The sequence below is a fragment of the Parambassis ranga genome, chromosome 19 (assembly GCF_900634625.1).
Source record: "Parambassis ranga chromosome 19, fParRan2.1, whole genome shotgun sequence".
NCBI lineage: Eukaryota > Metazoa > Chordata > Actinopteri > Ambassidae > Parambassis > Parambassis ranga.
Genome location: NC_041039.1, coordinates 7,361,365 through 7,382,763, shown reverse-complemented (window position 1 = coordinate 7,382,763; position 21,399 = coordinate 7,361,365). Strand labels below are relative to the sequence as shown.

Sequence of the window (21,399 nt, the reverse complement as noted above, 5' to 3'; positions counted from 1 at the left end):
AAGAGCCTTCCCCAAAAATACAACCACTTCCTGAAATATGATCAAGGATACGAGCGGGTGCCTTCAGGAAATCCCGATGACAGCTGATTCAAGTCCGCGCGCTTTAACCCCCCCATTCAAAGGTGTCCGAGCCAGACGCAGCCTCGTGCCACAAAAAACAAAAGTAAGAGCGGAAATAAAAGACGCAAACATTTAGAAACAGCCGAGGCGCTGCTGTCTCTGTCGCCTACTGGAATGACATCAATTCCAGGGCAATTACTGCAGAGAAGTGTTGTCTTATGAGTGGGGACCATGTGCTTCCATCCACCGCTCCGCGAGGTCCTAAAGCCACCCCTTACAACCACAGTCAGCCCGTGTCAATGTAGACACAAAGAAGAAGCCACATCCGATTTTACCTTTAAAAATAAACGTACATTGGTAGTGCATTGGTGATTTGTGTATTTATGATATACTTGTATGATTTTTTTCTAGGATACAACTTGAAGTTTTAAACTCACAAATTAAACGCATGAGGATCTTTATAGGTTGTTTAATTGAAAATTGCAATATAATCTAATTTAATGTCTAAATTGTGCTATTTTTAACCTCTGTTTTGTGAGCTTTGAAACTGAAATTCAATACTGTGTTTTCAGGCAGATGTTAGGACAACTTATCAATAACCCATATTTTCATGAGCTGCACATATGCTTACATAACTTCAACAACATTTCTTCTTAGGGAAATTTTTTGAAATGCTTTTATTTTGAAGGTAACACGCACACATTTCCGTTCTCTTTCTTGGTGCTCATTGGCTCACTTTACCCGCAGAGCTCACAGGCACATTCTACACATCCACTGTTGCAACCCACACTGGATGCAAATTTGTATAGCTTGCAGATGTTATGGATAGACTACGTGTTGTTATTCAGTCTGAGTAAACTGAAAGCAGTGCCGTGTGAAAATTATGCATATTTGTTTTCTTCACAGTGAACACACACCACACAAATAAGTCATGCTAACAATGTATCATCAATCAGATTAAAACTAAAGTTCCTTTTAAGTATGATACACACAAAAAGTGACTCAACAGCTCAGTCAGACAGACAGTGTGTTTTGGCTCAATTGTTCTTCACGGTTTACACTCTGCAAGGCACACATGCACATGATCTCCTTCACAGCGAGGAGCAGGCAGGGTACAGACAGATGTCCTTATGCAAGCTGAGCTCCTGAACGCCTTTCCTCTCACCCCAGGAGAAAATGAGCGTGCAGCATTCCAGGTAGGGCAGTGATCCCAGCATGAAGGCTGAAAGTCACAGCAGTGCATCCTATTGTTGTCTGGAAGGTACAGTCCATTGCCATGACACTCGGAAACCTCCATTTCTCTTCTTTTAAAGTAAATCATAAATCAATAAACAAGAAATGAGGAGTATTTCAACATCAAGTGCTGATGGGTTGCTGTTTTTAAAAATCAGGAAGGATGGCTGGAAGAAGATGCTACAGCTAACAAAAGGCAGGGTCTTTCTGGCAGATGATACATCCTAAATTCCATATTGTTGTGAAAAAAAATGTGAAAAAAAATCCAGTTAAAATAATGATAAAAACACATCTCTGTTACAAAATGCGTTTAATTACATTTATGTATAAAATACACAGCTGAAATATAATGATGTCAGTTTTCCATTTTGCAACTGTCTTCAAGGAGCACCCATGCTTCATAAGCCTGTTCCATTCTCAAATTATTAATATGAATCATGAATGCTTCTTTTAACACACTCTTTCCATTACATGCAATTACACCGACATGAAGGTTTACAAAAATAGCATCAGCCATCTGTTTTGATGAAACAGCTGGACTATGAGAGGACGCAAAGGCTAATGAGAAAAACAACAATTGAGCATAATGAAAAGAGCTGAAGCTCTTTTGTCTGCTTTTCCAAAAATAAACATTTCACATCTCTTTTGATTTATTGAGCAGCAAAACCCCTCGCTCTCACCAAACTCGCTTTGGATCAAAACACACAAATCTAAATCTGCAGTGGCAGGGCCCGGTCCATCATGAAACCAAAAAAAGACGGAGACAAAGCCTCCATTCAGCGGCACTGTCCATTAACGGGGTGCTTCCGTCGAGGAGAGGTCACATTCCTCCGTCTTACAGCTTAATAGCTGGCACTGGATGATGGCACTTGAGGCTTGTGTCTGCTTATTGGATGTGTAATGAGGATGACGGTAGAAGACCGTCCTGGATGGGACTGTGCAGCATAATGAATGATTCTGTCTCATACTGCTGCCTCACATCACATGAGATCATGTGAAAAGTGGCTGTGTGAGCGTGCCTGCAGTGCAGTGAGAGGTTACTCTGGAGTATTTTTCAAAGAAAGGCAATCAAGTGAAGAAAAAAACACTGATAAACTGTGCACCAGTCACTGTGATATATGATTAAAACCATGTGATATGATTTCATATGTGCATTTTGGAAACCTTCATGTGCAACTGCATAGCAGGAGGTGTCTGTTTTTCTCAAGAGACAAATGTATGACAAACAGCTGCATCTCATTACAGTTTTAACCCTCTGCTTAGTTTCTTTTGTTTGAGCATAAAGTTGCAGGGAAGAACTCTTTTATTGTGCATGGACTGGCTTTTATATTTTTTATCCAGATGGGGCAGAAGAGTCCTGATGTTCTGGAAAAGCCTTCAAAACAGCACTACATGATGTTAAGTGACCTTCTGGGTTTTGGAAAGATCGCAGTAGATTTATCTCCAAGAAAAACAGATGTTAATTCGAATGTAATGGCTGGAACCAGCTGCAGCTAAGCTATTGCTGATATTTTATACTGTGGAAATGTGCTTCTTAAATTTGTTATACAATGCTACAGCTTTTGTTGTGTCTCATCTTCATCAGTTGTTGCTCTTTTGAAGAACTTGAGCCAACAATTTCTGCAATAAGAAAAGACACAAATGTTTGAGGTATGTCAGGATAAGCCCAAAAGAAGTTCCCTAAACACCCACACACAAACACTCATACACACTCACCACTTCTCAGGTGTGAATCACAGTCAGGAAACAGCCTGCTACCTGTCAGCCACCCACCCACCCACACCATTCAGATTCCCACCTCCTATGTGAGGACCAGCTGGATCCCCTGACACAGTTGCTCTCTCTCTCAGTGTTATCTGCCTTAGCAGCAGCGAGGGTACAGCATCTGCATGTGTGTGTGCACCCTTTTCTGTCTGCAGCTGAATGGTGGCACTGCACTGTGGCTTTCTCTGCCACTGAAGGGCCTTTTGTTTTCGGTGGGGAACACAGGCCTCACAGACTCTCAGCAGCACAATGAGACTGTTCACAGTTTGGCTTCATAATGAGTGAACTGGTGTGGAGTGAGGAAGGGAGACTGCTATTCTTCCTGCAAATCACCTTTTTTGAGGGTAAAGGTAATTATTGAGTGTCGATGAATGAAATAGAAACAAAAGCTAACAGACTTCACATGCTGGAGAGCAGCTCGCCTGACTCTTGGTGGGATGAAGAAATAAAAAGTTTGGTAATCATGCCCTCTAGTGGAGGACAAAATCAATGCATGGGCAGCAAAGGAATAAAAAATGTCCCTGCATTATCTTTAAAAGACCAGAGGATGGAAGATTTACAGCCCTACAGTTGCTTAAGGTGGCTATGGCTCAAGTGGTTGCTAGGGCTGCATGCTGATGTGCCCTTGGGCAAGAGACCAAACTTGTGGCTGCTCCAAGTGAATGCTCAATGTGTTTGTGTCCCTGCATAAGTGTATAAAGTGCTTTAAGTATATAAATGCAGCCCATTTTACTATGTATTTAATTATTTTCAAATTTGTGCTATTTTTTATTTTCTTACTTTCTACTCTACAATAAGCTGTTAAACCTATTTTTATCCTGTAAACTCATCAGAAAATGGTGAAATGATCAATATCTCAGTAAAAACCTAAAGTAAGAAACAACAGCAATATGGTGCTGACACACTGCTGCCTTTTTGACACTATAAACACATCACATGCAATCAGAAGGTTCAACCACTTTAATTATAGTAGTGTTTTTACATTGCTGTATATATGGCCTGAATGCTTCTTCAACCATTGTACTCCACAGCATTGTTCAATCAGACCAATGAGAGATAGAGAATCAATAATCATTCACAACAACCACATCTGCCTGTGCCTCTTATCCTCCTCCTCATCATGTGTTTTTGACATTTTTTCCATGAATGCCAAGTTAAACCCCACGTGTTCCACACCAGGCTGCTCTTTTCACTAAACCATAATAGAGAAATGAGGTCATTTAAATCCATTATTCTTCAACAGCGGTACTCCTCTGAATAGAGAAAGGCTGCATTATGTGTACAGAACCCTTTAGTGTTGGCCATAACTATAAAACATTTCACCTTTCGTGAGCTTTAATCGAGCTTGTAGGAGAAACCTTTGTTATTACTTGCTCAATTGCCTGTGGGTCATATTCACAATTAATGTTGCAGCAGGAGTTCCACAAGCTGTTTGGAGGTTTTTTGGTGACCAAGTGAATCCTCGTGTTTGTGTGGTGAAAGATTAATAATCTAAAAATGTCTAGATCCACCACTGCTAAAAAAAAAAGTTTAGTGTGGTTTAATAGCTTCGTTTAACACCTTCAGGAGTTTACCTTTTTAAACAGCTCTGCTCGCTGCCTGTTGTTCAAACAGACATCTCTCTTCTTCTCTTCCTCCTTTTTCCTCTTCACCTCTGCAGGTGTGCTGTAACAAAATTATAATAATATGTGTCTTAAGATTATTGCTAAAAAGTGCCACTGAAAGAAGAAGAATCCAGTCACTTTCTACCTCACTGCTGTCTAGTATCTCTTTAATCAATAGGTGAATCTGCTAGGAGCAAGGAAGAGAAGAAGCTAAAGCTTTGACAGATAAACAAGAGCAGCATATTTTAAGATGTGACTGATACAGGCTCTGCCCTCACATGCTCAAGTGATACAAGAGATCAAGACAAATCTGCCTACTTGGGTAAAAAAAAAAAGCATAAGACAGCGTGCCAAGGCAAAGATTGAGATGAAACTCACCGCTTGGTTCTGGGCTGCATGTCTTTCCCGGTAATGGCTCTGTCTCTGGGTTTGAAAAGGTTACCTGGAAACAGAAGAACACATTCTCACACACAGCATGGCAGTAAATCATTGGAACTTTTCCTGGTATCAGCAGAGCCTCATGGATCATAATGAAATCTCCTGACATTTTATTTGTGATCACATTAATGAACTGTGATCCTTTTCCAACTGTTGGTGTCGCTTTCTATTCTGGCCAGTAGAGGGCAGTGGAAGCTACAAAATCTGTTACAACTCTTTAAATTCTTTATTGTTTACTGCACTCTGAAGGGAAACCTGATCAGACAGAACACATCAGGCGGTTGAGGACATTTGAAGGTTACAAAATACTTTCCACTCAAATCCAACCCTGACAATCACTTCAGTAGATCAACACTTGTACATGCACAGTATAAACAATAAAGCCTTTTATTTCTTACTTCAAGTGGCTTTTATTGTATTTAGTCACAGCTGAGAATGGGTTTGTTGTTCTTTTTAAATGTCACTCAAAAATAGAATGTAATTCTTTCAGCTTGAATCGGTCAGAAAAGTAAATGTAATATGTAGTTGCACATCACTAGCTCACGTTCAAATATATTTTGATGAGGCCTTAAGAAACCAGCGGCTGACAGCAACACCTCTTTGTTCTAAATCTGCATTAGTGGCAAAAAGCCACTGCAGCTGCACAGGGACAATGGACAGAGCAGTGGATGAGAGAGCTGCATTACCGTTCAGAGAGGTGGAGTGGGCGCTGTGGGCGTTCCTCTGCCTGAGAACAGCGTCCAGCTGTGGGTCTACTGAATCTGACAGCTCCCTCCTCTCCTGTGCCCTTCTCTCCAGCTCTCGCACTCTGCCCTGGGAGCGACTGATGAAGCCTGGTCTGGACCTCTGCAATGCTTGCTGCCAAAAACACACAAACACATTGGTCTTCTTGACAAAACATTTAAGCAGAGAATCCTGTTTTGAACTCCCCCATACCCCTAAAGCTGGTATAATTCCATTTTGGTGATATTGTAGTGTATGGTGGTGGTTCCGAGATCCACTTTTCTCAGCTTTCTCAGCTCTCAGTCACCACTTTTAGGCTTTTCCTCGTTTTAAAGGATACATCTCATTCTTATTTCAAGAATAAAATCCCCAAGGCTTTGTTTCATAGCTCAACACTGGCCTCACCTGAAGAGAAACAGGTCCACCTGACCTCTCAGTTTTCACACTCAGTGGATTGACTGCAGCGTGAGGCTGGTGGTGGCGCTGTCTATGATCAGAACGCTCTTTCACATGTTTCCCTTCATTAGTCACTACCAAGAAAGAGAAAATCAAATAGTTCACACCTTGCTTCTTGGCCTTACATGCCCAAGTTGCTCAATCGCCCCCTGGGTACATGACATATTACTTCATAGACATGCAAAATGCAATGACTTTCAATGTATTGATTAGATTTAGCTATGAAAACAGGCAGCGGTGTTTTCAGTTAATGTATAAATTCAATGCTTTATAAGGTGAGGACTTATGAGTACACATAAAGGGAAGAGAAAAGCAATAATACCAGTATTTCCCTGGGGTGATGCTGTGGAGTCCTTCTCAGAATCACCACTTGGTGTTTTCTTCTTACTAAGCTGACTCTGGAGTTTGATATTTGCTATGATTGCAGCAGCATTGATAGCGAGAACCTCCTCTGGAGACTGATGGCAGTGGGGATCTGAAATGCAAATGGACCTTAGATATAAGGCAGTGACACAGGCCATTGTTCAGCTGCAGCTTTTAACACAATTTAATATCCTGCCTCATTTCAGTGCTTGACTGTATCAAACACTGAATTTGAATCACGTTGCCTGCAGCCTTGTAATTAATTGATGACACTCTTAATGAACGTGATTAAAGAATAATTAATAATTTCACACAGGGAAAAGATATCATGAAGACACACACTTGGCATGACTTGAAATCCATTAGAGGAAAGTTAAGCACCTATACATACTGGCTTTAAAGCTACAGTGACTAAAATTTAGCCTAGAATACACACTGGAGGCAGGGGGCAACAGCATACATACTTCACTCAAAAATTTATCTCAGCAGTTCATATTTAATGTGTTTGATTTTCTTTAGTCACTGTGAGGCAACAAACGCAAACTTCAGGAAGCAACTGCAAAGAAGCAGACCTGCACATAACCTTTATATTTTTATTAGGTTCGACCCTATAAGGCAAATATTACTTTGTAAGACTGGATTTTTGGACCCCAGGTGACCACTGAGTGCCAGACTTGGCTCTAACACACACTAATACCGGTACTTTAAATTTGCTGTGATTGGCAGCTTGTGATTTACCTGTGAAAAGAGGTATAGTACAGTGGACAGCTACAGCCATGGCAACAGTCAGGATATATCACAGTAGTAGTGAAATAATGCCTATTAATAAGGGATCAGATATGAAAAATGTCAAAAATCAGAGACTGACAGAAAGCTTGTCAGAGAAACCTACCTGTGTCCTTGATGAGTGTCAGAGGGGACACCATCCTCGTTGAATCCTCTTTTTGCAGCATTCTTTCTCCTTCACCTCTGTTTGCTTTGATGGTGTCTGCCACTTGGTGCCCTGCTTCTTTTACTGCTTTCCCAGCTCTGATGAAACCACTGTCAGAGTTCACAGGGTTGATGTTGGTCTCTTGTGGAAGTCCACAGCTCCATTTCCTGGCAGCCAGTTGTATGACACTCTCCTTGCTTGGCTCAACGTGTCCAATCACATTGCCATAGCAGCTCAGCGGTCTGCGGGGCCTGTCCGATCTCTGTCCAGCAGCCTTTGGAGAAGCCTCTGAGGATGTGGTGTGGGGGTTGTTCACAAAAAGACTAAGTGTGGATCTGTGTACTGTACCATTTTTCTCTGGATCTGGAGTAAATGCATTTGGTGCTACAGCTGAGTGTGGTACAGAATTCTCATGGTGATTTGAAGGTGCAGCATTGATTAGTGAGAGCTCTCCCTGACTCCATGTGCTGCTGTCTGTATACACTCCCCCTGTGTAGCTGTGCCTGTACTCTGGGTGTCTCACTTTAGCCGGAGTGTAGCTCTCTCTGTGCTCTGTCACTTTAATGATGGTGGCCTTCCGTCTGCGGACAACTGTGTCATGGTCTGCTGGTGGTGTCCCTCTCCCTGTTGTGCTCGGGACAGGGCTGGACATCACTTCTTTCTCAGTCACTTTAACAATAGTTGCCCTTCTTTGCAGTGTAACTTGGCTGGAGTTTGGTTCCATGTGCTGGTAGCTTGGGGGAGGAGAAGAAGACTCACTGGACCAGGGAGAGTTGCTGTTGCTGTAGGAGCTGGGCAGACTGGCTGATCTGCTCACTTTCTTGGAGGAGATGGTGATGGAGGAGAAGCCGGCTTTGTTCTGAGGGATGAGCGTAGTCACGGCAGAGCTGGTTTGTATGTGTGAAGGACGTGTGCCGCACAGAGGGGATGTTGCCTTTATGGGCTGTACGCTGCTTGTCCTTCGCAAAGGAGTGTGTGACCTATATGGCTCTGTGGTGTTTGTGCCCTGTAGCAGAGTGTGTGGTCTGCAGACATCAGCAGAAGTTGGGTGATGCAGAGGAGAATGCTCGAGGGGCTCTGTGCTGGTTGTTTTCATCAGAGAGGGGTCCGAGTTGGCCCCGGTGGAAAGCTCATTGGACTTGCTGCCTCCGGGGAAAGCTGACACCCTCTTGGTATTCCAGGCTTTTCTCAGAGCATGCCAGCTCACAGGTCTGTCTCCCTCACTGGCAGTAAAGCTACATCCTTCTGGCACCTGCAGCACGCGGATGAAAGAGATTCTTTATCTTTAATTATGCATGGAAACCCCATCCCACCCTCCTGTTGTTGGTAATGCCTCATACTAAATGTTTTGTCATCAATCAGCACAATAAAACAGATGCTGCACATTCATGCTGCTGCTGCTTTCAAGAAAATGGAGCATGACTTAATTTTGCAGAGAGATATTGACAATATGACATCTCTCTGATACTACATTACAGCAGCAGGTCAGCTGTCTGGTCTTTCTTCAGGGCTTTGCTGTTTGTTCTATAGTCAGATGACTCTCACCATGCTTGACACAGTGACTGCCCCAGCAGCAATGGAAGCAGCAGCAGGCAAAGCCAGCACACAGCGTGACTTATCCCTCACAGAATAACAATGAGACTTTATCCTCAATAGAAACTGAGAGGCCAGAAGCAAATATTCTGGTCTTTGGGCTACAGGATTCTGATGGTGTTTATAGAGCATGGAGAAACACTGATATGACCCTGTCTGAAACACCAACAGGTTTATGACGCAATATATTTCTCAGAACCCTCTTTTGTACAAGACATTTCTGAGAAAAGTGTGTGATTTAGTCCTTTCTATTTTCTTTGTAGTGTGTGCTAAATGAACAATGAATGCAACAAATTACGACAATTAGAGCTGTTTTTAGCTGCATGCTGTCAAAGCCACTGATGTACCATATGTTTGTAATTTGTATGAAATTGCCTGTGGGACCTAAAAGCGGACAAACATTGACATCTATGATGCCCCCTAAAGAGAAGAAGTATCACCACGAGGCACTATGTCTTTAAATTTCAGGAGTGTTGTTCTTTTCTCTTATGCTTTTACATGTTAGATTGGTTATAAATGACTTGCCCGTCCTTTTAAAGGAGCAACTTGTAAGTTTTAAGCCATTTTTCAACTTAGTGAAGATTGTCAAGGCCCCATATGGTGTCCAACACTGAAATCTATCATAGTTAAACTTGGATTAGAAGACTAAATGTAAGCTTATTCTCCAGACAGGAACCTACCTAGACCGACCGGCATTTTAAGATGTTAACATTTGTTAGTTGCCTTCTGGTTTATCCAGCACTGAAAGTTAAAAGAATAACTTTTACCTGTTTAATAATAGGAGAGCCTTGATCAGGTGTCTGCCACGTCCTCACTCCCAAAGCACTCAGACTGGTGTGACTTCTCTCCACCTCCCCATCTATGTATCAAGGTAAAACAAATCATCCTCACATCCACTCTCTCTCGCTCTCTTTGTCTTTGACACGTACAAACATATAAGTCAGGCATGCCTCTGACTGTAGCAGTGTTGACACTGTCAATAGTTGACATTGACACAGTAAAGTGAGTCTCCAGCACCACCCCGGAGCCACTACTCTGCTTCCTCAGGAGACAACTTGACTGGCCTGTCGATCTCAGCCCTGGTTGATACTCTAGTGCCACCCAGACTACTTGCCTGGCTGCGTTTTCACCTGCTGCCACTGTTACCATGGCAACGGGAGGCTCTCACTTTGGGATAACCCTTGAATGCTGAGCGGATAATCTGTGGTGTTTTTTGAGAGAAAACAAGGTGAATCCAGCACCACTTTACAAAGATAATTGCAAGGGGGGGGGGACTTGACACCTCTCTCCACCAGCTGCTATCACTCTGTCTCATTTCTTCTTTAATAAACGGTTCCACACTAACTGCACCTGAAAAAGCACCTCCCATTACCTCCCCTAGCTGAGCTCCAATCACCATTTTTCTAAATTGACAGCTGACCTTAATATCCCAGGTGGGGGGCCATACGGCAAACAGGCTCTGAAGTCCACACCCTCTTTATTCCTCATCCTCATAAGTTTCATCTAACTATTAAGTGTGATCAGATGAAAATTGGCCAGCCTGTCAAAACAAGAAGGCTCATCCAATTTTATTATCATTTGCTCATTAACATCAGGTCACTTAAAGTTTGTTAAATGTGATTTTTATGGAGGCAGAGGGCAGTAAGTCTCTGCAATGAGAACTCGCGTCTGATGTAGCTGCCATGCGATTAAGTCCATTCTTGTAGAGTACGGTAATTAGTTAGTTAATTAAGGTTCGATTTTCATTCGGTTTTAGATGTGTATTTACTACAGTGACTGAGGAAGGAGTGTTTTTGTCCGCTATCAGAGCTGTAAAAATGGTGGAGCGATCCTGGAAGATGTAACTCTTTCCAATAGGTGTATATGATGTTTAGAACACTGTCTATCAAATTTCTCTCTCTGCCATGAATGGATCGCTTTGATTTCTGTAAGCAGCCTGAGCCCTGCCAGGATAATCTATGTATAAACAAGAACAAGGTTGAAAGATCAAACCTCAGATCAAACCCAAAGAGTGCAGGGCTGCCATGTTCAAAGATTAACAGGGCTCCTTCTCCAATCAGTCTCCATCTCTCCTTATCTTTCTGCCTCTTGCTTCCACCCACACCCACATCTCTTTTCCACCAGCTTTTCAGGCCTCATGGTGCCAATATCCTTTGCCTACATGAATACCATGGCACAGCAATCAGAAGTAGTTGTACTTGAAATTGACTTTGTCTTTGGGAATGTTGGTTAAAGTGTTTTTTTAGTCAGTCTGATGCAAGGAGCTGGTCAACTGTGTGGTAGCTCAGCCCTCAGATAAACTCTTCCTCTATTCTGTCCCCCCAAAGTTACCTTGTAGCCATATTTGTTATCACATTGATATAGCTTCAGAGGAAACTGAGCCTTTGTGTGTTTCTGGGAAATGTCTGTTATGAAAGAGCATTACCTCATTTCTGCATTTGATTTTAAGCATGGCTTTTAACACAGTGACCACACAACTGTGTTTTTTTTTGAAGTTTTTGAAGAAAGATTTTCTTACTTTAAAAAACTTGCACAATGATACAGCAAATTGCTTACATACCATGTTCCTTGGGTGTTGCAAGGTTCTTCTGAAAGGTTGGAGTGATGGGCTGTTTCAGTTTCACCTGTTAAAATGTGATTTCACACACACAAATACTTAATACATAAGCATTACATAAAAGATCACAAACGTTTCTCTGACCAGATCCGATTTAAAAGAACATTTTAGATACATAAAAAGGCTTTTTTGCAACCTTTAATTTATGTTTCTGTGTGTGAGATCAAAAAATGTTCTGAAAGCAGACTTTTTATCATTTTTGTTCCCAAAAGGAATTACATGGGAAAGGATGTTCTTTGTGCTTCACTTCATTCAAATCTCTGGCACAGCTGAGCAACTTATTGATTCAAAGCCATATTATCAGTTCCCTGTAATACCTCAGCTCCCCCCTCCAAATCTTTGTACATTGACTTCCATCCTCTCAGGGCACAGAGTTCAATGTCTACTGCCGCAGTTCCAAGTGAGTCGTAAACCTTTGGAGAATGCACTGCGTTCCTGCAGAGTAAGCCGTTTTCAAAGGATGCCAGAGGTCTGCCTTCTCCCTGGGTAACAGAGACTTGACTACAAATGGCTCTCTGTGGCACACTGTGTGTTTTACCCTGCCTCCTCTGGCATAAAGCACCGTCACCTCCATTACACCGTGCTTAAGTTCAGACTTGCAGAGCTTACACCGCCTCACTTACAAATAAAGGACTCGCAATCATGCACCCTGAGAGGATGGCAGTGCCAGATTCAAGTTAAATCCACTCTAGGTCTATGCTAAGGCCTGGTTTATAGCGACATCCTGACTGTTCTACCAAGTTTTGATATGTGAATTCTCAATGCTCCAAACTAATGACTTCTATAAAGCTTAAGAGGCCTGAAGCAACCAAAATTACGTAAGATTGAAGCAAGGCGTCTGGACTTGTAGAGTTTTCTTGAAGACGTTTTGCTGCTCATCCAAGCAGCTTCATCAGTTCTAACTGTTTGGTGGGGAAACATGGTTTATATGTGGTTACAGACCTATGTGGGTGGGTCTGGGTAAAACTTAAAAACAATAGCACTAAATGTTTCATAATTACCTGTGATGTTCTGGCTGACTGGGCCAGGTGTGTCATAGGTCTGTAACCACATATAAACCATGTTTCCCCACCAAACAGTTAGAACTGATAAAGCTGCTTGGATGAGCAGCGAAACTCCAGAGGCCTTGCTTCAATCTTCTCTACGTATGATGACCTGGATGACTGAGAATCTTCATCAACATGCAGCCAAAATTAGCTCTTTCCTTAAGGAAAAATGCACACTACTGTTCTCTCTACTTCCAGAAAACATCTGAAGGTGTGGTATGTGTCTTACATGGCCTGCAGAGTGGTCCTGAGCCTGGTTTTTCTTGGAAGCATTATCCACCACTGTTGCTCTTCTTTGGATTGGCAGCCACCCAATTTTGACTGGAGAGATGTAGCTCAGTTGAGTCTGTTCCTTCTTTGGGGCCTGCATGATGTGAGCTCTCTCCCAGCTTCCTCTGCGCTCTGGAGGTAAAAAATACCCAGTTTGGAGGGACTCCTGGCTGCCCAGTGAACTCTCACACAGGCTCGAACTCCCACATGAAGATGAGCCTCTGCTGAAAGGGAAAGAGCCTGTGTGTCTCCAGGCACGACCGGCTGGCTCTTTATTAAGAACAGGCATAGATGCTGTCCGATCATTGAATGCTGGAACCTGGTCTTCAGCCGGGACTCTGAGTTTACTCTGAATGGCCTGCAGGTGCCTTAGCCAGATGTCCAGCTCACCTCCTTCGATGGCGCTCTGGGGCCGAGGTACTCGTGGAGGGTGAGTAACACTGGGCTCCCCCTCTGATATCAAGCTTTCCCAGTGGGCCTCATCTCCTGATCTCCTCCAGCCCGGAGCTCTCCTTAGGTGGGCAGCTGGCCTGCGGAGAGTCATCCCTCTGGAGCTCAGGTAACCACTCACAGCTCTTGAGTTTCAGTCGACAATGAAAGCCCCTTACACAGTGGAGATATTAATGAGAATTCCCTGGCTCAACTGGACTTGTTACCATAAGGCATGCCAGTAATGCACTGCAAGGAATTAACAAGGAGGATCAAGTTCTGATCTGGTATGAGAAGTGTTATGGGAAGGGAATTATGCTCAAATTTATCATAGATCATACCACAGTTTCTACTCACTGTTTCTGATAAATCCTCCTTTTTCAGTTCACTCCCACTCTCCTGAGTCTTTAGTGTTTAGGAAGTAAACACTCTCTGTCTTGATATAAAGTAGGTGCTGGTGGGTACTGTCTCCAGCCAGGCATGTAGCAGTGTGGCAAACAAAAGAGTTACTGAGCGCAAGAGCTGAATATCCAATACAGAGAGGAAGATGGAAAGAGATAGAGGGATGGGCGGGCTGTAGAGAAAAAAAACACAAACACTTGTGGACGCAGAGCTTGACGTAGCAAGACCTCCACTAAAACAAAGAACATCATTAACACTCAGAGTTTAATTATTAAAGCATCTAGTTTTAGGTTTACCAATCTGTCAGACACACTGTAGAAGGTATAAAGCAGCAGAACAAACTTCCTGACATTCAGGCGTCATTGTAAACGACAGAGCATCACTAATGAGCAGATTATCCACGTTCTTCCATGACTAACTTACTGCTTTGGAAATCCTCTTTGTTGAATCCCCTGTTTCTTCTCCTCCCTGTGATCTCGTGGTTGGAGGCTGATGATGAGGCATTGCTATCCTCTAGCCTCAATCCAAGCCATGTGACTTAAGCAAGACTGTCTTAAAATGGGCCAGTGTCCTCTCAGATAACTAACTGTGACCCACATGATGTCCCATAATGCATGGGTGACGGCTATTTACAAGACAGAAGAATTTGCTTGGTGCCTGAGGACACATTCTGCTTCACATTTTATTTAAAAAGAGTTTAAAGCAGATCTGCAAAGATGTTACTCTACAAACAGAAGTGATTCTTGCTTTGATGTTTAATGAATTTCTGTGTTTCTCAGTGGATTAACAGTCCTCTGGCGTCTTTCAAAGTAACTTTGGTGTTACTGGTTGGGATAACAGTTCTTTTCAAAGACAGAGATAAGACAGAGGTATATTATATTAAATATCATTTGCTGTGATGTGCTTTAAGACACCTTGTCAAGTTCAGAGGGCACATGCAGAATGGATCTGTAATGTCTGAAAGCAATCTACATCTTTACATCTTTGTCTGCTTCGCCGGAGAGACGACATAAAAACAAATCAAAAAGTCTATTAAGCAAAGTAACAGGGGTGTAGCTTCTCGTTTGAGCTTGAAAGCAACAGCCCCCTCTGCTGCCAAGACTCCGTTATTACAAGTGGAGGAGGAGGAAAGAAAGTGGATAGACTTCTCTAAAAGATCGGATACAACCAGAGGATGAGCAAACAAGATGAGTGGTTTTTAAAGTCTCTCCTATAGCTTTTGTTTAACACTTGCGGCTTCAAGGAACACTTCCGATTACAGCTGAGAATAAAGTGCACCCTGATATTTTTATCATGATGCAAAAGGAGGAAGGAAATGAATTCTAATTCTGTGGTTTAGTTAATCAGAGGAGCAATCTTAGTTTGCATGTGGGCTTTACCAAAGAGACAAAATGATGTAAGGTGTCAACATGAAAACATTCATGTTGTTCGTTAAAGGACTGGACCACCTTGAGTTAAAATAGCGTGTGTTGTCTGCTTGTTTTTTGGATTTGTGTGTATTAATTTAGCTTTAGCATACGTTCCATTATGTTTATACGGAAAATACAAAGTTTTTAATTTTTCAAAATAAAGGCACTTTTTTAATAATTAAAATAAAGACTTTCTCTTACCTTACATGTTACTAATAGTAGTACAGTAATGACAGAGACAACATGTCGAAAAATATATAGCCTATATATTTAGTTTAACTGTTGGAAAAAACAAGAGTTTTGAAATACTCTTGTAGTAGAGTAGTTTAAAATAAAAAAATGATGTAGTAATTATTGCATTCTTTTATTCATGTTTTATACATTTAGCCTGTAGTTTGGACTGTTTGGATTGATTGAATTAGATAGATAAATTAAATATTCTGTTTTGTCTTATACTGTCTGTTATTTATTATGTGTGTGTGTGTGTGTGTGTGTGTGTTTTGACTATTTTAACAAATTCTAATTAACTATGTAAATATAGTGCCCTATCGGTTTTAGTAGACTCACCATAATTTCTATACATTTTACAGTTGATTACACTTTTTTATTTAAACAAACTATTAAATCTGTCTTAGTCTGTGAAGCGCTAATCCACAGGAGTTTGTGGTGCTGTGTAGAGCAGCGGGCTGCATGACTGCCTGCAGGCTGAAAAAGTTGCGCGTTCCCTTCCTCCCCCTTGCGGAGCGTCCTGTCACTGGTGGAAAATGGCTGCTCGGAGTAGCTCCCTAAAGCTCAGAGAAAACTGAGAAAAAGTCCACGTTATCACCTGAGGGTCATCTCTGGACCTTTTCTAACAGGCGGAGCGAATACCTGAGGAAGCCTCGACACTGAGAATGTCTCGCTGGGTGCCCACTAAGAAGGAGAAATATGGAGTTGGTACGTAAGAAAACTTACATGCTCCATCGTTAGCTCGTCCTAGCTCTCTGCTCTCAGATTGCACAAGTTAGGGAAGATTTGTGATTTGAACTCAGTGTGTTTCATGCGGCTGCTAACGGGATGTTTTGGCACAGATTTGCCTAAACTCGAGGAATGCAAATCTTATGAGTGGGTAATTTGCCAGCTAGTTAGCATGAAATGTAAAACACGGACTGTGTGTGTCCGTCTTTGTGAGGAAGAGGACTGTGTGTGTGTGTGGATTGGGAATTGTGAGAGGCGCGCCTAGTTGCAGCGCTGCTTCCTGTGATATGGGGCCTCCGCTACAAACCAACTAACTAGTTACAGGCTACACATGAATTGTAGTTTGTTGTTTTTGTTTTTGTTTGCTACGCTGTCCTCCACACAGGGAAAGTCTGTGTTATTGGTTGTTTATTGTCACTTCCTCAAGTGCTGTGAAACCTGGCCCGAGAGCAGTGTCCCGTTTAGCTTCCACTCTCTCCTTCAGGGGATTATTAAACAACAGTGAACACACTCCATCACAAAGAGTAGATACTGTTACTGAGGCTGCAGTGAAGGGTTCACTTACTGCCAGGCCAACACTTACTTTGTGTAAAAAAAAACAGGAAATATTCATGGTATGGTTTAATCCTAATTATGTGTGAAATTAGGGACTAGATTGTGTGTCATAGACAGTTGATGGGTTTTGAGATTAAATGGAGCTTTAAAATGATGTCATGATGCTTTTTCAAAAAAAATCTGTTTCCAAAAATCCTAATTTCTTAAAGTTTTTGTTGTCGTTAGGTGTAGTTTGGCAGACAATAGTTCCTGTGTCAAACTGCTGACAGTCTGTGGATTTTTGTGCAGCTATGCAGGCCTGTGCTGTCAGTAGCTGTTCATGTTTAATTTGGTGTGTGTGTGTGTGTTTGTTTTAAACATTGATATCAGTGATTGATTTATTTGCCATTGCTAATTTACCTTCACATCCACATTAATAGAAGACTTAACTTAGTCCTGACTTTTGTCCAGTTGCTGCAATGATCTTTAAAACACTAATCTCTCTCATGATTAAACACAGCACAACAGACATTTCAGGACAGTTCTATAGCACCAATATCGGCTGGAGTTCCGGGTCCGACCATTTAGATTTGTTACTACTATGTTAAAAAGGCATTTTAAGTATTTCCATGTCCACTCTTGTAAGGTTGCTGTTCAGGTGTTTATTCAAACATGGGGCTGACAGTGGAAAGAAGTGCATGTCTGAAAGAGGCTAAAAAGTGATGACAGCTAATCCCTGTGCTTGACTCTCTGATGTATTCTATTAAGGGAAATCTCATCCTAAAGTAGGCAGACGTGTATAAAGCATCTTGTTATAGTGCAAGGGTGTAGGTGTGAAATATGAGCCTAATAAACACGTTTAAACATGCTCACTCTGCTGTACTTGAATGCCTGAAATAACAGTGTAATGGAACTATCTCCTGGGGATCCCCTAGAACACTCTGGTCATGTTCACTATCGTATCAAATCACAGTGTTTTCTAGTAGAAATCAGTTTCACAGCTATGTTGTTATTTTTATGTACATAGCTCCTTAAGGTTGTGTCCAGTGATTTGCGAGGGGTGAGCTCAGCTTGCTACACTAAAGCTTTGATTGACATCTCAGACTTAATGTCCTACAGTATATCTGTACTCCATGCATCTGTGGTCAAAGCCTATACTGTGTGATGAATGAAAAGTATCCACTTCCAATGATTATGTCTCTTTTCTGTGCATGATATCTTGAAAGAATAATCATGGAGAAAACTCTCACAGGGTTCAGAGAATGCAAGAGTGGCTGAGTCATTAAAGCGAAGCTGCTGCCACATCACTGCTGCTCAGGATTGGTGTGGTGCGCAGCCATCGCACTTCTAATACTTAATGTGTTGACCGAGTAGGACTAATGAGCACTCTGTGAGACCTCTTATGCTGGCAGCGCTCACTGTAGACCTATTTCTGTTTGGGGAAAAAAAAACTTTTGTCACACCATTTACTACTCTCATTATGGCCCCATAGCTTTATTATTATACATGTGAAAAGTGTCTCATTTAGTTCTTTTCACAGCATCATTAATAATGAATGGCAGTGTCTGCTGACTCAGAGTTTAGCAATGATTATGAACGGTTTTGTTATCATATCATTGGGCTCAGATTACAATAACAGTTGTGGAAGCATGGCTAGCTTGAACACAATCCTATAGGAAAATGAAATCACATTAGATTTGTGTTGCAGACGTAAACAAAAAACAGAGCTCAGTGCAAAAATTCATTGTTTTTGCTGCATTGTGTTTAATGCCTCTGTGTGGCAACTAAAGCCCTCAGACTAAATTCACATCCAAGCAAGCATTTACTACTACTACTAATGTAGTAGTAATAAAAATTAAATTTCATTGATCAAAATTTCTCACCAGGCATTGTTTCTACCTGGTATCTCTGTGCATGATAATGCTGCTGGTCTCTGGAAATGTTGCATAATAATAACATACCTCCTGCACCGTAGGCTTGAAAGATGATGCATTTATGATATAATGCTGCATTAGGGTTGGATTTACAATACTGTCGTTTTAAGTCTGACCAGTGTTAAATTTGTTTGACTTGTACAGATTTGTTTTTCTTTTTTTTTAATCATTGATTAGCTGATATTGGGAGATAATGTCTGGCTGTTGGACTGCCTTTAGCTTTGATTACGGCACATATTTGCTGTGGAATGATTTGTATAAACTTATGCAATATAAGAACATTTATTTCCATTCAGATTCATTAATTTTTCTCCAAGAGCTTGTGTTGATAATGGAAGAGTTGATTGCTGTGTAAAGTCTCCAGCACAACCAAATGCTTGTAAGTGGGGTTAAGGTCTGAAGCAACCCCAGTTTTTAACACACTAGGTACACTAGGCACTAAACATATTAATGCATCCCTTCATCTGCCTCTCTTTTTGTCCCGATGCACCTATCACTCTGAAAAAGGGTACATTTTACCCTTTTTCATTGCTTAAACAGTGTCTGTGGATGCTCTCATTCATCCAGGTTATGTTATGTCCAAGAGTTTAAATCGAGGCTCAACAACGTATTCCCAGCTGAAACATATTGATCACTGCTGTAATTATCCACTTGTTATCTACCCAGGTTTTGTTTTGACCAGGCAGTGTATCCACAATACAATAAACAACCATTCCATACCATACTGTCTGTATAAAGACATCCTTCAACACTGGGTAGGGTTTGAACTGAGGACATGTGACCTCATTTTGAAAGCAAGCAAGAAATGTTTCTCATTGTTTTCTCAGGATTACCCTGAGGTGTTAGCTTGACTTCCTTAGTGAAACAATGACTTCAGTTCCAGTGGCATGTTCAGAATTCTGCCTATATGTGGCTTAGCTGACACCATGATTTGACAGAATATGTCAGCATTAAGAGAAGCAGTCACATGGTAAAGTTGAGGACTTTTTACTCAGGGCTTGACTTCATTTCTTGACCCGTGTTCTTATCATCATCTTATCATAAAAGAGGGAAATCATTTGTCAAAGAAATCATATCTCTCTTGACCTTGAGCTTATTTCATTACACAGATCTTTTTCTTGTCAAATGCCAGCCAGCCCAGCATACATTAAAGGGATCAGGAGTTTTATGAAGCTCAAAGGGATTTGACATGGCCTTGGGGGGAAATGTTGTTTAGCTGTCTGATGGTCCTGTGATGAATTGACCGGAAGTACTTTTTGATGCTAATTTCAAGTGTTGTCTCATTAATTCTGTTTCATCAAGATGTTGCTGTTCCCTAAGTGAGACTTCAGAGGGTTCTAGAGGCAAAGCAGGGCACACTAAGCAAGAGGACTGTTGACTGGTTCCACATGATGCTGTAGGGACTCGAGCATAAATTGCCCTGGAGAGCATGTACCTCATACAGTGTTGCTTTGTCTTCATCATTTAAGAAGAATTTGAAAGTCTATAATACTGATAAAATACTTGTGGACAACATTCACTTTGTTCCTGTTTCTGGAGGTCCAGAGAGGAAGTGCTTCTTCCTGGAGGTCAGATCACGGACTAGTTTATCTGAGAGGACAATTACACACACATGCACACACATTAAGCTCAAAGTTTTCAGTGCTTGTGTGGCTATGATTCATTTTTTTCAAGCTGACATTTGGCAGACTGATGGCTGACAGGGCTGTCAGCGCTACATGGCTTTTATTTGGAACAGGTTAGTGGTGAGTGACACATTGAGAGCAGGAAATGGAGACCAAGTTGCCTCTTCTTTTGACTCAGGCCATATGTAATTTGCAAAGTCCCTACCCGGCTCTCAAGAATACCACCTCCCACCCACAAGTGCAGAAAGCTAACAAATATGGTTGCAATTAAAAAGCAGTCTTGGTTGCTACACAAATTATAACCATATGTTTTCAGGTCAGTGCCTTGTATTTTACCCTGCTTTATAGCCCTAACGAAGGGCAGTTGGTGTGAAATATAGGAGATGATTCATCTTTTATCAGTTAAACTCTTGCTGTTTCACGATAATTCTCGCATTTCTGAAAATTCCCTGTCCTTTGAAGCATAAGGGAAAGTGTTGCTACCTACTAGATCATGTTGCTAGCATTTCTGACATAACAAAGCATTCAACAATAATAAATACACAGCTGAGTTTTAGAACAAGGCATTTGATTTCTCTCTGCCTACACAGAGAGAAATCATAAAAAAAAGCTGAGCTGACAAAATCTAAGACAGCGATTTCACTAGAGTGAAATAAAGTAGCTGATTAATAGAGAGGTGTTACTGTGGAGACAAGCAGGAGATTGTTTTTTCATCTTTGTGTGGTTGTTACAGCTAGTTGCTGCTTCTGATCAACCCAGCACCTTTGCTGATGAATAAAACTGTACAAATAATGCACTGAACAGTGTAAGAACTTTCACTCATCCTTCCTTGTGTGCGGTGACCAGTGTATGTGGTTATGCTAATGAGTGCTTTTATTAAGTGCTGCGTGTGAGAACTGTGCAACTCTCTTGAGCAGTCACTCGGAGCATAAAGCTAAGCTAACACCATTAATACCAATTTTATGAGTTTGTGCATCTTAGTGTGGGGTTATTTATTATTTCTGCATGTAT

The 21,399-nt window shown here is 41.6% G+C and overlaps 2 protein-coding genes across 6 annotated transcripts in view; one reads left to right on the top strand and one right to left on the bottom strand.

Annotated features, from left to right (window-relative positions):
• Positions 1-1,654: 1,654 nt before the first annotated feature.
• Positions 1,655-14,353, bottom strand: c19h10orf90 (chromosome 19 C10orf90 homolog). Of its 4 annotated transcripts, none has more exons than XM_028431021.1 (11): positions 14,226-14,353; positions 13,058-14,101; positions 11,726-11,789; positions 9,933-10,024; positions 7,534-8,824; positions 6,601-6,753; positions 6,228-6,352; positions 5,786-5,957; positions 5,040-5,103; positions 4,632-4,722; positions 1,655-2,913 (listed from the first exon to the last, which is right to left on the bottom strand). In XM_028431021.1, the coding sequence occupies exons 2-11, from the start codon at positions 13,640-13,642 to the stop codon at positions 2,875-2,877; spliced, it is 2,676 nt and encodes an 891-aa protein (XP_028286822.1). In that variant the 5' UTR covers positions 13,643-14,101; positions 14,226-14,353; the 3' UTR covers positions 1,655-2,874. The 4 variants fall into 4 exon arrangements, with proteins under 4 accessions (XP_028286822.1, XP_028286825.1, XP_028286823.1 ...); XM_028431024.1 differs by having other exon boundaries at positions 13,058-13,776; positions 13,885-14,325; XM_028431022.1 differs by having other exon boundaries at positions 13,058-13,701; positions 13,885-14,325.
• Positions 14,354-16,085: 1,732 nt separating this feature from the next.
• Positions 16,086-21,399, top strand: part of dock1 (dedicator of cytokinesis 1) — a 138,710-nt gene continuing 133,396 nt past the window's right edge. For both annotated transcript variants that reach the window (XM_028429969.1, XM_028429968.1), the window contains exon 1: positions 16,086-16,274. In XM_028429969.1, coding sequence (XP_028285770.1) covers positions 16,232-16,274 — 43 coding nt within the window. In that variant the 5' untranslated portion in view covers positions 16,086-16,231. The remainder of the gene's footprint in view (positions 16,275-21,399) is intronic.

What these genes read in the sequence shown, in the direction of transcription:
- c19h10orf90 (XM_028431021.1), bottom strand. Translation starts at nt 13,642, where the DNA reads ATGACTCTCCGCAGGCCAGCTGCCCACCTAAGGAGAGCTCCGGGCTGG. An exon ending in GTGGACCTGTTTCTCTTCAG is followed by an intron (nt 5,958 to 6,227) that starts GTGAGGCCAGTG and finishes TGTTTTTGGCAG; the next exon opens with CAAGCATTGCAGAGGTCCAG. An exon ending in ATGCAGCCCAGAACCAAGCG is followed by an intron (nt 4,723 to 5,039) that starts GTGAGTTTCATC and finishes ATTTTGTTACAG; the next exon opens with CACACCTGCAGAGGTGAAGA.